The 15,547-nt window shown below is 40.3% G+C and overlaps 1 protein-coding gene across 1 annotated transcript; it reads left to right on the top strand.

Moving 5' to 3' along the window:
- The first annotated feature begins 13,265 nt into the window (after positions 1-13,265).
- On the top strand, positions 13,266-14,792 carry LOC105938156 (interaptin-like). Its single transcript, XM_012879801.3, has one exon. It carries the CDS (start codon positions 13,326-13,328, stop codon positions 14,790-14,792), a length of 1,467 nt encoding a protein of 488 aa, XP_012735255.3. The 5' UTR covers positions 13,266-13,325.
- Positions 14,793-15,547: the final 755 nt, after the last annotated feature.

The raw sequence follows: 15,547 nt of genomic DNA, 5'->3' as shown, positions 1-15,547 counted from the left end.
GACTGTAATGTAGAAACTAGAAGTGCATTAATTTAAAGGCCCCCACATTCTCGGACGCAGGCGGTCTCCAGGACGCAGCATCAGTCCCTCTCTGTTCTCTCTGACACTAGTGAGTCAGGCTCTAGATGCACAGCTAGCTAATCACACATTTTACCATCTGTTCTGTTGCTTCGTCACACTGGCAGAAAGTCTGGGAATTGTAGGAATTTGCCACAATAAATGTAGGCAGCAGTACGCTGGACTACATCAGCGCAGAGTCCGCCATGTGTGGAAGCCTTTAGGCAGCCTGGAGTACGCGCTAGCAACAGTAAACCTAGTAAATTCATTCAATATAAAAGTTATGTTTATTTTGGCCTTATGTTATAAACAGGGCAGTGTAGTCCAGCTACTCTGTCCTCCCAGCAGAGACGGATAGAGAGCTGTGGACGTGGAGGAGAGATATTAGACACCTGGGAAGAATATTTAGTGTTCCTTATAATCCAATGCATCTTAAATGTGGACAAAGACGTACGTCAATTCACGGTGCGCCTTATAATCCGGTGCGCCGTATAGTTAGAAAAATACTGTACTATTCCCCAAAGGTGACCATGTGCAACATGACCAAACATCTCCACTTTGGTCTCATCTTTCCAAAGGACATTGTTCCAGAGGCTGCTTCAATCAGCGCTAACTGCAAACTAAAGCTTTCTCTCTGCATCTCTTCCATACAAGTCATATTTGTTTGTCATAAGTGTTTTATGAATTGTACTGTCCTGAACTTTATCATTTACTTCTGTAACTGAGGCCTGTAAAGTATAAGGAGGTGCTCTGGTTTCGTTTTGGGTTCTTTGCCACTTTTCTGAGCGCAGTAGGGTGGTATCTTAATTTGGTGGGAACTAAATGTTATCGAGTTGAAATTGTTTGAAGGTAGCCTTATAATCCTGGGTGGGTGGCGACCATTGCTTTTCCAAGGTCACCAAATACCAAAACCCCTGATTTTACAGAGGAGGTCATGTTTGTTGATGATTCCCTAAACACGTGATTAACAAGCAGCATCTGGAAGATGTTTGCCCTCCTAAATGCATCAGGTTTGTTCCTACGGTTAACATGAAGTTGTTTCCCCATCATCATGACTGCTGCATTTAAAGAGTTATAGTTTTTGATTTTGTTTAATCTGTAAAGACTTTACAGACTTTACCTTTGAGAGTCGCCTAATGACTCCGGCCAGAACCAGTTTCCCTCTGGTCCCATCCCCCAATCTGTCCGAGCTCAGTTCTCATTGTCAAATATCTTGTCTGTGTGCTTAGACACACATACATAGACATTGTTACTAAAGTGAAGACCTGTAAAATATTAGTGGTTTTATTTGAGCACATGCATACTGAACAAGTGTTCAACGAGTATGTAATGGGTTGAAGGTGTCCTGCTTGGCCCAATCGCAGTTGTCACTTTGAAAAACAAAACAAAGAAACAAAAAAATTATTTTGTGTCATTTTGCAAAGAGTGAAATGTTATTGTTGGGTGCCAAAAATCCATTATTGATTATGGATTATTTAAATGTCCGGACTTCTTCATGACAGCTATACGGACTAGACGTGTCAGGACTGAGCCTGGACCAGATCAGACTCTTAAATAAAAACTCTTTGGTGGTCTTTGATAAAATTCTTGTCAAAAAAAAAAAAAAAATTAATTCTTTCTGATAAATATTACTGTATAATGAAAGGAAACCAAGAGGAAGTACAGTATTACGTGTTTTTAGTCAGTATTAGATAAACTAAAAGGTCACGAGCCTTTGCACCTGCGTTGATGTGTAGGGTTAGGGTTAGTAACAATATATTTGAATTTTTTTCTTAGACATTTGTTCCCAAACAGATATTTATTTATTTCCCTTTTAAAATGTACATCCATTGGAACAATAAAACTTTTGTTTTTCTAACAAATGCACCTAGGCCATGTGTGCACGAAAACAATCCATTGAAATAAAAATGGTGTAATTTTCCTGCCACACCACTAGTTGGCAATATTTTTTTTGAAACGTAACAAAACACGCATGCGTGCAAAAGCTCCCTGCTTGAAAAGCACATATGCGCCAGGGCTTCTCCTTACAGGCAGATTATGTTATTTCTATGTACGTGACAACGGAGGCTAGGATGTTTAGAAAACCTTAAACTCTGGATCCCATTTTAAAATCGTTTTTAGAGAAAATGTGCAGTGTTGTGGTGAAGAAGAACTGTACAAACGCAGCAGAACTTGGCAGTTTTCACCAAAAAAGTTGTCGTGTGCACGGGGCCCTAAAAAATGTAAACCAAGAAACTTTGTAAATAATGCAGTGAAACACATAAAATTATTATTCTCAATCCTCATCAAAGCTCATCAATCTTTTTGTAAAAGGTCCCATAATCTCTCCAAATCTCTTTGGGGTTTTGGGTTTTAATTTGCACATTCATTTGAGTTTTTTAAAACGTCAATTTGCTGTTCTTGATCATAAAACCTTTTTTTTTTTGCACAGTGGAAATCCCTCAAGAAGCAAAGCATCCAAAGAAGTGTGAAAAGTATTTTAAAAATAACACGTTCAATTGGAAAATGGGGAAGAAATTGCTTATAATTTAGCCCTATTTAGATTTTATTAGCACTGTGTTATCTAGTAACATAATAATCATCTAAGTTAAAGAAAACCTATTTTGCCGACACGTCATTGTGCAATGGTCAGAGAAGAAATTAGAAATGTCAGAATTTCTAAATGTTCTACATTTGATGTGATATTTTGTCTCTTCTTCTTTTCACTCCATGGCTAGATGTCCATATTCACTCTGCGGTTGGAGCAGGAACCCACAGGGTGCAACAGAACCGGATACACAACATAAACGCTTTTAGGCTTAATGTTCAGAACACGTGTCGTTATTCTTTATAGTTAAACACCCTGATGGGTTTGTTACAGCGTGAGACCTTAAACGAGTAATTCCTTCCCCTCTATAGAACAATGTGAGCGTGGTCATTTGAATATTTGCATTGCCAACAACATTCTCTTTCATTGTCAGTAAAAATAAAAACATTTTCATAAAGAAAAAAACACAAACACACAGAAATGATGGTGAAAAGGTTGCAGTTTGTTGCTTTTTCACAGAAACAACAGCAACCTCCTCTCATTTTCACATTATTTTTATTAACTGACCTTCCCGGCGTGGAATACCTTCAACTTTGGATGAAACCTTGTATTACACTGGAATAAAACTCTGATACTTTAACCAAATGTGTCATTTTTTAAGGTTCTTCTGTCACCTAATCAAGGTTTTCTGTAGGATGACGACACGCTGACCCCTGGAGTCGCACGGTGAAAGTTTAACCTTGGAGTTGCTCCGGCAGAACCTGTTGCGACTGTGACACTTTGGTCCTGTTTAGGCAACACTGCCTGTGCTATTCTCTCTGTTTCATGTCAACACTTTTTGTTTCCTGCACAATACAGTGTGAAGAAACCGGCATCCATGTCTTACCTGCACATGTGCTTGAACAAGCTGTTTTGCGCTGTGACTTATGCTTTTTTTTTGTTTTTTTGTCAACTGACTGAGCAGACAGGCTTCTGCGGAGGACGTCTGACTTTCATACTTCTGCTACATAAATCCCTTTTATCTGATGAACCGGCTCAGTTTGCTGTGCAGCTTTTCCCACATCTGACTCCAGAATGAGGCAGACTCCGCTGACAGCAGGGGAAGATTTAAAGCCGCTGTTTCTTTTTGTGATTTCGGATCTGACGGATAAACGTGACCTTTGTTAGACTTTCTGGTGAAGAGTAATCATTTGTTGGCTTCACTAAAAAAAGATCCGTTGACACCAAAATCAAACTAAAAAACAGTTAAAGATTAACTTAATGATTGTAGGTAGTTGTTTTTTTTAATATTTAAAACTTTAGACACTCTATTCAAGTGTGATTGTCTTTTGGTAATCGTCTCAGAAATGTCACAATATTTCTCAATTTTAAGAAGACCTCTCCACTGATGCAACTTTCAGAAAAGGTTGCCACCCCTCCCCCCCCCATTAGACAGCATCAGTTTGCTGATAGGACGCTCAGACAGAGGACGCTAACGGCTTTGCTCCTCGCTGAGACACCTGAACTAGAAACACAGGAGACTACCTCAAACTTCTGGTCGTAGATTTCAGAAACATCAATCTGGACATTCTCATGGCCAAACTGCTGGACCTGCATCTCCTGCCTCCACCTGCGCTTGGATAATAGTTCCTCGCAGAAGTGGGCGTGGCCGGCCAATGAGAGGAGGGGCAGCTGCAGGCAGGGCGCTGCTGCACCAACAACAAGGAGGTCATCGTGGAGGTGTACTCCGTCCCTCTCTAGGGCTGCAACGATTATGAATAATCGATAATGAAAAATTGTTGATGCAAAAATTCATGCACAGACATGCTTTTTATAATACATAAACATTGCTGCAGTCTCAATATTTCACATTCAGTGGTGGAGGAGGGCAGTATAGCGTCAGTTCCCTGGTGAGCAAAGAGCTCCCCCATCACATGACGCAGTAATTAACAAAAAAAAAAAAACTTGGCTGGTTAGTAAAGTTTTGTATAGTACACTTTCTTTGACACAAAATTAACCTTTTAGGTTGATTTTAGGTGAGAATGGGGTTGTGTAAAGCTGAAATATCTGCCTGTTTTATCAAGATATGGCTTAATTGTGAAATGCCCGTTATGTCCGTTCTCTTTGCTCCTTACCCAGCTGTAGCTGAGCGGGGCGTCGAACTCATGAACCCTGGAGTAGTTGGCCTCCGAGGAGCAGACTGTTTTAAATCTGTTTTCAGTCTAGATATCTGATTGAATTCAATCAGATGAGATCTAATTATTGGGTTTATTTCAGCGTTATCACAGAGGTTTGTAGCTTTATGTAAAATATCAATCAATCAATCAATCAATCAATCAATCAATCAATCAATCAATCAGCTTTATTTCTAAAACACATTTTAAAAACCCGCTGAGTGACCAAAGTGCTGTACATTAAATCAAGAAAAGGTTAAAAAACAACTTAAAAACACATACAGACAACATTAAAAAGATAAAAACCAGGTTCAGGACAAGAGTATATTAAAATGCCATACATAACAAGATCACAGTGTGTTAAACTGCAGAAGAAATATAATTTCAGAATATTTCTCAGTCAGAGAAGCGACTTATGGACATCAGGGGAAGAGCTAGATGATAACTAGAGTATGATTTTACACTTAGGCTCCACAAATATAAGAGGAGAGGCGGTTGTAGACAAGGCAGTTCAACAGAAATGAGCAGCAAGTTGTTCGGTGTTTGAGCCACAATGTAGCGTCTGTGAGGCGTAGCTGCATGAAGGAGACACACCTGTTGACCAGCGTTACAGGTAATGTAACAGCTTTAATCACTGGGTTAGTGGCTCTTGACCCGGTAAATGTCCTGGTCAGTGTTACCCGCTGAATCAGTTCTGGCTTTATTCACACGTAACCCTGACCCAGTAAATTACCGGTACATTAATATAAAATTATATAATTACTGGGTCAGGTTGTGAGTGTGAAAGAGTTAAGTTCCCTAAACGTCTCACAAGCCGGATGAGGTAAAGCCAAATTAGTTTAACCTTTATGCTGAGCCGACACATTATGTCACCGATGCATTAACTAATCATCAAAGTGCAGAATGTTAACGCTGAAACCAGATCTTTTGTTTCCTGCCTTGCACGATGATTAATAAGAAGTAAAAGGAGATTGAACAAACGAGGGTTAAACTATTCTGAGCTGAAGCAACAGAGCCGGTCTCATCATTGAGCTGAAGGTTTCGATTTACAACTGCAGACATTTGGGTAAACTCTGCATTTGTGTGAGCACTAAACTTAACTGCAAAAACTGATATAACCGTATCAATAGGCTCTTATTTTTTATTTCACCTTTATCTGAGGAATCCCTGAAGTATTTTTTGAACATGTGGTCGTCAGCTGCTAACCTTTCAGCCCAGCTCTGTTTTAACCTGCAGATTTACGCTCCCGCTCAAAAAGGGAAGGGAGAAAAAAAAAAAAAAATCACAGTTCAAGCCACATTTCCTGGACTGTGGTTATTGTTTCCATTCAGGGTGTTAGACATGACCAGGATACCGATAGCCTCGTTGTCAGGGACCTGGTCAGAGTGCTGGTTGTGTAGCTCTGCATTTAAATGTCTTCCTCAATAAGGAAGGTGTGCATAAAGGTAAAAAGGAAAAGTATTATCTTCATTTTGGGCTGAAAGGGAAGCTGAAATCAATAAACCGCCCGTTAACGCCCAGAGTTCTTGTGAAAAAGACTTTTACACCCTGACTGAACTTTTCAAACACACTGGAAGCTCTTTCTGAAGGACGTTGGGTTGAAACTTTTAAAGGGATTTTAAATTTCCACCTGACCCGGTTAAGGCGGTGGTTCTCAAACCTTTTCTGCTGCTCCCCCTTTTAAAGAATGGAACATTTTCAGGTCCCTCCAATCCCAATAAAACTTCAACAAAATGGGTTAAAAATATAACTTTTATTGCTCTCTCTCTTAATGCAGTGAGGCCATCGCTCTTAGGATTACCCAGAACCATTTTGCAATTTATTGTAATATCTGTCTCTGTTTCTAACAACTGGCATTTTTCAGCCTTGCCACATTTTGTAAACTGTACAGTATTGAGTCCAGATGTGTTTTAATAATCCAGAAAATAAAGTTGTGCGTGTGACTAGCTCGTTAACTCGTCAGGAGGATCCTTTTAGAGAAATGTTGAAATCCTGCATCAGGCGTCAGATCGTTTGCTCACCTGAGCGTCAGATCGTTTGCTCACCTGAGCGGTAATCATGCTCAAACCTCACTTCTATGTTTTATCTTTGTTTTCTGGCTGGTGTCCATGATCCTCTGTGTCCTCCTTCACAGATTCATAGGCGGCCTTCTATGCCTTCCTTCTGCTAATTTGTTTTATGGCTGCACTATTACGCACCTTTTGCTTTATTTTGTATACAGCTTTTGATAGAGCTTTTCTCTATGCACCTAATGTGGGTCAGCAGAATGATTGTGTTGCATCGTATGTTGGTAGAAGGACAATATTTATTTTACATTATCCTAAATAGGGTCGGACTATAATTCATTAACAATATATATCGATCGATAGATGTATATCTATAATAGAAATAAAAGCTCAATAGAAGAACAGTTTTTCTTTTTGCATTCTAGCCTATCACAGAGGTTAATACTAGTCTCTACATCCTCCCCACCAATCACAACGCAGACACAGGAACGCTCAGTCAGCAAACTCCGCCCCCTTTAAAGAGTTCCAAAAGTGTTTTTTTTTTTTAAACTTGCAGTTTTGGTGAAAATTTAGTTGGAGTTTGACGGCCATAAAATGAACAGGGCTGCACTTAAAATACATGTTTTAAATTAGATGATAATTATCGACATCGATCAATATGATTTTTACTTTATCGATATGCTTTTTGTCTATATATTTTCCAGCCCTAATCCTAAATGAGAGCTGAATATCATTTTAGATAAACAGTTTTAGTCTCAAATAAAGTAATTATTTGGAGATGCATGTTAAAGCATTCATTTCCTGTTTTACACAAAAACATAATTTTTAGCGTGCGGTTTTCACTCAAACGTAACACATTTTACGCTGACTTCACTGTATTCAGTTTCGTTAAAAACGACACAAAGCCAGCACCAAACAGCGGCATGAAGTCGACCTGCCTTATAAAGGATTATTTGAATAAAAGTCTGTGGCCGAGTAATCCCAGATCTGCTCTCTGGACTGTTTCCTCATCTTTGCACCTGTCGCTGCTTTAATACCTTTAATGTTGCTCAAGTTATACGAGACTCGAAATGTTTAATAAAACTTTGCATCGTGGCTCCATGAGAAGCAGGAGCTCTGATTTCTCCTGGTAGATTTGCTGCGTTATACGCGTTACCTACGACCGCCCGCCACCCGAGGCTCCTGCAGCCTCAGGTGAGCCGAGCTCCGCCGCCATGCTCTGCTTCTACTGTTTACCCAGAACAGCTGCACGCTTCATATTCAAGCAGTTTATATGAATAAATGAACTAATCTGATCTGGCCAGCGTCAGGGAAGTCCCCCGCAGTGGAATAAAGAACCCTGATGTGGAACCAGAAAGATTTCTCTGGATTAGGACCGAGCAGTAGCAGTATTGATGTTGGTCTACCGTAGTACAGGGATTGATTTTTTATGTTTAGTCACAGCAGCATGAATATCAGCACTCTTTAATTCACTTATAGCACACACACTGTTTGCACATACAGTAATGATGTTAATAGAGACAAATACCAGACGTGTTTCCACTATCCTGCTGGAATAAAAAGCTTCCTCATACAAAAAGATTTCTTACAAAACAACAACTTTTGCAAATTTTTTTTAGAGGCATCCATCATTACTTTCTCTGAAGCTTTCAACATGTTTTTCTCATAATTTACAGTAAAGTGTTTAAAGTTTTACATTTACTTCCTCATTGTTTCCTGTGTTCTTTGCACCACACCCAGATCTGCGTAATACATTTAAATGGAGACTGTAACTTGGGTTGGGTTTGTGACTAGTGGTGGAGAGGAGGCGGTGTGGACATTAAGCAGGACGGTCAAAAACTCACACAGCACACGTTCTTTAACTAATCACAGCCTTCATCAACCTAACCAGGCCGGTTACACGGCTGTTTCAACATACATGAAGTCAGGCAGATTAAAATATAAAGTAAATCTTACACTCCACATGTTGATCAGTCTGGATGGAATTCAGGCTTCTCCCATAATGCTCTACAGAGGCTAGTGACGCATACTGATGACATCACCAATCAGTAAATTAAGCTGTTTTAAAGATCTATCTATCTATCTATCTATCTATCTATCTATCTATCTATCTATCTATCTATCTATCTATCTATCTATCTATCTATCTATCTATCTATCTGTCTGTCTGTCTGTCTATCTATCTAGAGATTAATTAAGGAGCGCTACCGCAGGCCATTCCTTCTGCCATCAGACTTTACAATGCTGCACTATAACTGCAATAACTACTGTGCAAAACTATTTAATTTAATAACCCGTGCAATAATCCTGTTAAATAAGAGACATCAGCTGTCATGGTTGTCTCACTACCTCACTGTTGTTCTTTACCTGATACCACTTTAATGTACAATGTTAAATCCATATGAATATAAGTCACCTTGAATCTCTTCTTTATTTCTTTTTCTCCCCCCCCCAACTGTATGTATGTGGACGCACTGTATATAGATGTCATGCACCTTTTCTTCCTTTTGCCACCTTCACTGATTATAAGAGCCAATGTGACAAGTGAATTTGTCCACTGTAAGATCAATAAAGTCTACCTTATCTATCTATCTATCTATCTATCTATCTATCTATCTATCTATCTATCTATCTATCTATCTATCTATCTATCTATCTATCTATCTATCCTTTTTTCCATTGCCATCTCTGTACAGTTTCTGAGTACAATTCACCACAAATGTTCTGTAGGAAACCTTTGATGTGAGCTGAAGGGAGAAAACGAACAGAGACGACTCAGGATTCTGGAGGATCTAGAGAGATTATGTAGAGAGGAGCGATCAGATCCCCCAGCACGCTCCAGCCTTTTGAAATATTGTACGGTAAGACTTAATGCTGATGTATTGACAAAAGTTAATATATATATATATATATATATATATATATATATATATATATATATATATATATGACGTGCGGTAGGGTTCATAGCTGGTGAGGCACTGACGTCATCAAAGTCAGATTTACAAATATATAAACTCTACAGAGTAGACTCACTGCTAAGTGCTGAAGGAGACTGATTGAGCCAAATAAATTCACCAAGAGACATGGAAAAAATATTGATTCTTTGTTAAAAAAAATAAATAAATAAAACTAAATTATTTGTCATTTGATTGGTGACAGTTTATGAGTTATGATGGATTTCTGCATTTGTAACACATTCTAAAACTATAACCCACATTACGCACATTTCATTACAAAAACAAAACATGAAGAATTATCGCTGTCTTACCTCTACTTATAAATGAAGTCCATGCGCAGCTCTTTCTGAACAAAAATATCATCACTTTCCGGTAAAAGTTCTCTTTATCTTCTTCAGTTTTAAAAGTCTCTCAGTCTCAGTGGAGCTCACTGCCAGGGAGGAAAGCCTTCCTTCATCAGTCCTGTTCCAGCTGGATGTTTAGAGTCTTTTTAGTGCTTTACTTGTTTAGCATAACTCGCTAATAAAACATCCATAACTTGCTGTTACTCTACAGTTTTAGGATCAGGAGCGGTGCTCCTTGAGCGCCCCCTGCCTAGAGGCCAAGGAACTGCAGGCCTCACCTACAACCAGTTCTCTGCCTGTTATGATCGCCCAGCAGCACGAAAACATGTTACCTGCACACAGTGTGATGACCAAAACACAATTCGTAGTCCACATATATTAAATTATGGAAAATCAGTTCATAACTGTTTGAACAATTGAATTTATGATCTAGAGACAGGAAGATGCATTCACAGAATGGAAACCAGCGCAGTTAACATGGGATTGCGCAATCCCAGGGGAGGCCAAGCTCGCTGCGGCCACCAAGGATTTACATGAAAAATAGCGAAAAGTCTTCAGTTTTAAAGAGAATATGATAAAAAAAAGGAAATTAGATAAAAAAATAACTTTTATTACAAATTACTCAGTCAATCACAATATATATTATGTTATCATTATTATATATTTTTTCTTTCCATGATGACAAGTGAGGCCTGGCCCCACTTGCCTTCCCTGACTGCACGTCACTGATATATATATATATATATATATATATATATATATATATATATATATATATATTCTTATTTTTGTTTGTTTTGCAGCTTTGTAATATATAATGATGAATGAGACGGAGACGGAATCTCTTCACATTTTTTGCTTATCTGCCCTAAGCTAATTTCTAAGGTCTGTCATATTTTCAGATGATAAATAAACTTGCTTTCTTTGCACAGCATGACCAGCAGGACAGAACAACCTTTACAGGGTACGCATGTTTCAGGTGCGTCTATAGAGCTCAGCCTGCTGCGTTCGGACCCCCTCCTCAGCGGGCAGGCCTCTCTAGTGATGACAGGGTCTGCTCTGCATCATCGCATGCTGTTGTCAGCTGAACCTTCCTGTTTAGAATCAGACTCTGATGAAGCAGCCAATCACGTTTTCCTTACAGGCCCCCGGTGAAGTCGCTTTCACAGGCCTGCCCACAGAAACCTTTTTGTCCTTGAGAAAGCTGGAAACTGCAGCCAACACCTCACCGTGCGATTCTCACATATTCAACGCCAGCACTTTCTTTGCCTGTCTCCAGATCAGTCCTAAACATGGACTTGAATTTAGCAATGTGGGGAGGCTCATCATCCGAGGTCTTTGTAACCTGAAAAATGGGGTTAAAACAGGCAAGAGCACAGGCCATCAAACTTGTTCACATCCCAAAAGTGAACACATAAGCAGATGTGGATGCTTTTCTGTCATAGTGGAGTTCCCCCTGGTTAAAATGTCCTTGTTTAATCCTTTAGCATTTCCTGTACTGTGTTTAAAGTGCCCCACAACATTTTGGCACTGTCAGAGTCAGAGTATTTCCTTTTGGCCACTCTGGTTCACATTTCACATAATGAAGGCAAAACAAAACTGACAAACAGCCAATGAACAAGGTTTAAAGTGTTTTTTCCTCTCTAAGCCCCAGTGGGTGGAGGCAGATGTTCACACTGAGCCTGGTTCTGGTTCTGCTGGAGGTTCTCCTCCCTGTTAAAGGGGAGTTTTCCTCTCCACTGTCGCTTCATGCATGCTCAGTATGAGGGATTGCTGCAAAGCCATCAACAATGCAGACGACTGTCCACTGTGGCTCTACGCTCTTTCAGGAGGAGTGAATGCTGCTTGGAGAGACTTGATGCAACCTGCTGGGTTTCCTTAGAGAGGAAACTTTCTCACCAACCTGGAGGTTCTGATGGAGTCTGACTGGAAAGAGACTGGAGATGATGTTTTTTGGCACTATATAAATAAAATTTAATTGAATTGAACTGAGTTGAGCGTTCAGGAGAGTCACAGATAGCAGGTAATGAGGTAGTAAGGTGCATATTGAACAGTGATGGTTTGAGGCTTCATTTACAGCAATGTGCATTTAGATATTCTTAAATGATAGTGTGCGAGTAGACAGTAACATTAAGGTGATGGTAATGTATAACGGGCTAGTAACAGTGGGGGTGATCTTATGATGATTTGAGGCATGCAAGTTTCTGTAAAACGTCCCTTTAGATTTCATTACAAGTCAGAGGATGTTGCTGGAGCTCGCACTGAAATATCAAGATAATTCTGATCACCTGTAAAAACGAGTCGTCTCCAGTGATAGCGTCACCTTTGTGGTCTTCTTAGAGGCTCGTTTGTTGCCATCCTGATTGATTTGCTAGCATCAATCATCTATCGCTTTTAAGTGATACTTCAGAATGGAAGAACTCTGGTAATAGGAAAGTGAAACTTTGCAGTGTTTGCAAACAAGTTGTGTGGATTTAGTGTCTTTCTCCATTTTTTTTTTTTGCCCCTGCCAGTTCTGTTCGGACTCAAGGCAGCGCTGCAACGGTCCCAGGTCCACACCACATGTTCTCATTGGTCGACATCCATCCATCCATCATCCATCATCCATCCATCATCCATCCATCCATCCATCTATCCATCCATCCGTCCATCCATCCATTTATCATCCATCCATCCATCCATCCATCCATCCATCATCCATCCATCCATCCATCCATCCATCCATCCATCCATAGTCATCTACGGTCAATCACAACAAATCTGGGAAGGATCCAGTGATTTATCGTGGACATACAGCCTAAAGTGTCCTAGGGGGCGCCGTTGATTCAAATTCTAATGTAACCCAATGAACCTGTTGGTAGGTTGGTAACGATCGTTCATGTCCAGTTTGAAGCAAATCGGGTTGTGATTGTATGATTTAGAGAAACGTTTTTTTTCTCAGCTGTACAATTTGAACTGAAAGATACATTTATTTTAATTCAATCTTCAGAAACTTTCTCTGTGCTCTTTTTAGGTTGGAACATCAGTTCATGACATCACGTTTTTCCTTGACATCATCAGTCTGCATCACCGAATTCTGCTGTAATGACACAAAAACATCATGCCAGAATCCAGAGAGAAGACTAAAGGATTGTATCTCAACAAGGGATTAAAATAGAAAAAGGAGCCGAGAGTTTAAAGTACATGGAACACACAGACATAACGGAGCTAAAACGAGTCAGTGGAGGACGTCTGTTTCTTCAGACCCTCCCAGCGAGGCTGGACAGAACGCATTGGAGATGGAGAAAAACCCACTGAGATGGGAAGCTGAGGAGCTGCAGGAGCGATCGCATCAAGACGAGGAATCAATTAAAAAACAGAACAAACCACTTCAAGGTAAAACTGAGGAGTCAGAAGATATCTCACAACAACCACAAAGTCTTAAAAGGAACCGTACAGCAAATAAAGATAAACTAAAGCAACTACAACAGAAAAAGGCCCGGGACACAGAAATGACTGAGATTAATAAAAAACAGTTTGAGTCCAACAAAGACTGGGAACAAAGAGGAAACCATCTCCAGGAGCGAGTCCAGGAAGTCCAACATGCGTTGAATACGGCCGGGTCTGTTGATCAGCTCAGCAGACAGGTCAGTGAGTTAAATCCGCCTCTAACAGCAGAGAAGGACACAATGGAAAATAACAGCAAACACTTTAACAAGGGGCTGTGCGAGAACAGGGAGGCCGTGAGACTTTTTGACAATTCTCTAGGTCAAGAGACCCAGAAGCTCTATGCCGTCCTTAATGAGATCAGAGTCACAGAACGTGTGATCAATGCGCTGAATACTGACAACGAGGCTCTGCTTCAAGAAAACGAGGCCTTGCAGAGACAACTTACCGAAATCAACAAAGAAATGGCAGACAGCAAACAGGCTTTACGAGAAAAAGACGATGAACTTCAACATGAAGCCCAGGAGGTGCAGAAAGCACAGGAGGCTCTCTGGGAGTCTGTGCATCGGTGTGAGAGCCTCTGTGAGGTGAACACCTCCCTGAAGGAGAGAAACGAGGCGCTGCAGGACGAGCTGCTGGCGATGAGCAACAGTCTGGCTGACTGCAAACAAGCTTTGAGACTAAAAGACGAGCAACTCCAACGTCAGGCCCAGGAACTACAGAAGGCTCTCGCTGACTTTGAACATCAGTATGTGAGCTTGTCTCAGATAAATACCTTTCTTACAGAGCAGAAGGAGGCCTTGGAAATGAAAGTCCAACAGCTGGCCAAGAAGCTGGGTGAGAAAGAGGAGGAAATTCGACTCCACGATCAGGCTCTCCAACAAGAAATCCAGATGTTCCAATCAATGCTGGCTGATCTCCAAGACTTTAAAAAGGAATATGTGCTGCAGAAGGTATCTGCAGAGAACGAGGCATCAAGAAAACTTCAGGAGGCTAACAAAGAGAAGAGCTTAGAGAGTCTTCAAGAAGCAAGCCAGCAGCTGGTGGACTCAGAACCAGAAGCTGAATGCCACCATGGTGAGAGTCCATCTAACACAGAAGATCCACCAGAGAAGGCTGAAGCAGCTGTAGACCAGAACCAGAACCTACAGCAGCGACTTCCTCCAGAGGACCTCCACAGAGAGCGCCCCGCTGCCTCTGAGCCCCCACACAGGCGGACGTCTCCCCTCCACTATGTGTTTGGAAAGTTCCTACAGACTCTTGTGAAAATGTACAGAATGGGAACATTGAGGTACTGGGTGGAAGTCTGGTATTTCTAAACAAACACAAAAATAAATGCTTGATTACCAAAAAACTTTTACATGACCAACACTATGTCCCCATTTCTCCTACAAGAACCAAGGAGCCTAAACTACCTAAGAATTTCTGAAATTAATTTCTCTAAATTGCCTTTTGATAAAAATCTACATTTATCTCTGTAACAGCCAAACATGTTTTGTACATATTGTGCCGTTTGTATACAGTTGGTGCAGAAAATGATGCAGAAAACTGTAAAAGACGACAGTAGGTCCACAATAGACCCCCCCCACATACACACACACACTTTTTCCCTACTGTTGCATGAGCACAGACACATAAAAACCTCTGGAGGGAAATCTTGCAGAATTGATAATGTTTTACTTTACAAAAAACGTTAATTTAATCAAGATTATATAGACAGGTTCCAAGGCAATGCATTCAAATTTGATTGTAGTTAAAAAACAAAGCAATCAAGTTCATATTAAATTTTTAAATTGGTAAACAAAACCAACCTAATGAAGCCCAGCTGATTGCTACCAGTCACTGATTAGAAGCATTCGCTCCTTCTGGAAGAGCATGTAGTGATGGTGAACTGTCGACTGCATCGAGTCATTGCTTTCGCAGCAATCACTCATACTGAATAGCAACTGCAGTAGAAATAACTCTCCTTTACCAGTAATAAAAATAAGAGTAACAGCCTTTAATGTTCCTCAGTGCAGTGGAACAATTCAGGGAACAATTCAGGTGTATTAGCAGCAGAGTTAAAGGTAATTCA

This window comes from Fundulus heteroclitus, chromosome 12, assembly GCF_011125445.2.
Source record: "Fundulus heteroclitus isolate FHET01 chromosome 12, MU-UCD_Fhet_4.1, whole genome shotgun sequence".
Classification (NCBI taxonomy): domain Eukaryota; kingdom Metazoa; phylum Chordata; class Actinopteri; order Cyprinodontiformes; family Fundulidae; genus Fundulus; species Fundulus heteroclitus.
This window is presented reverse-complemented; position numbering and strand designations above follow the sequence as displayed.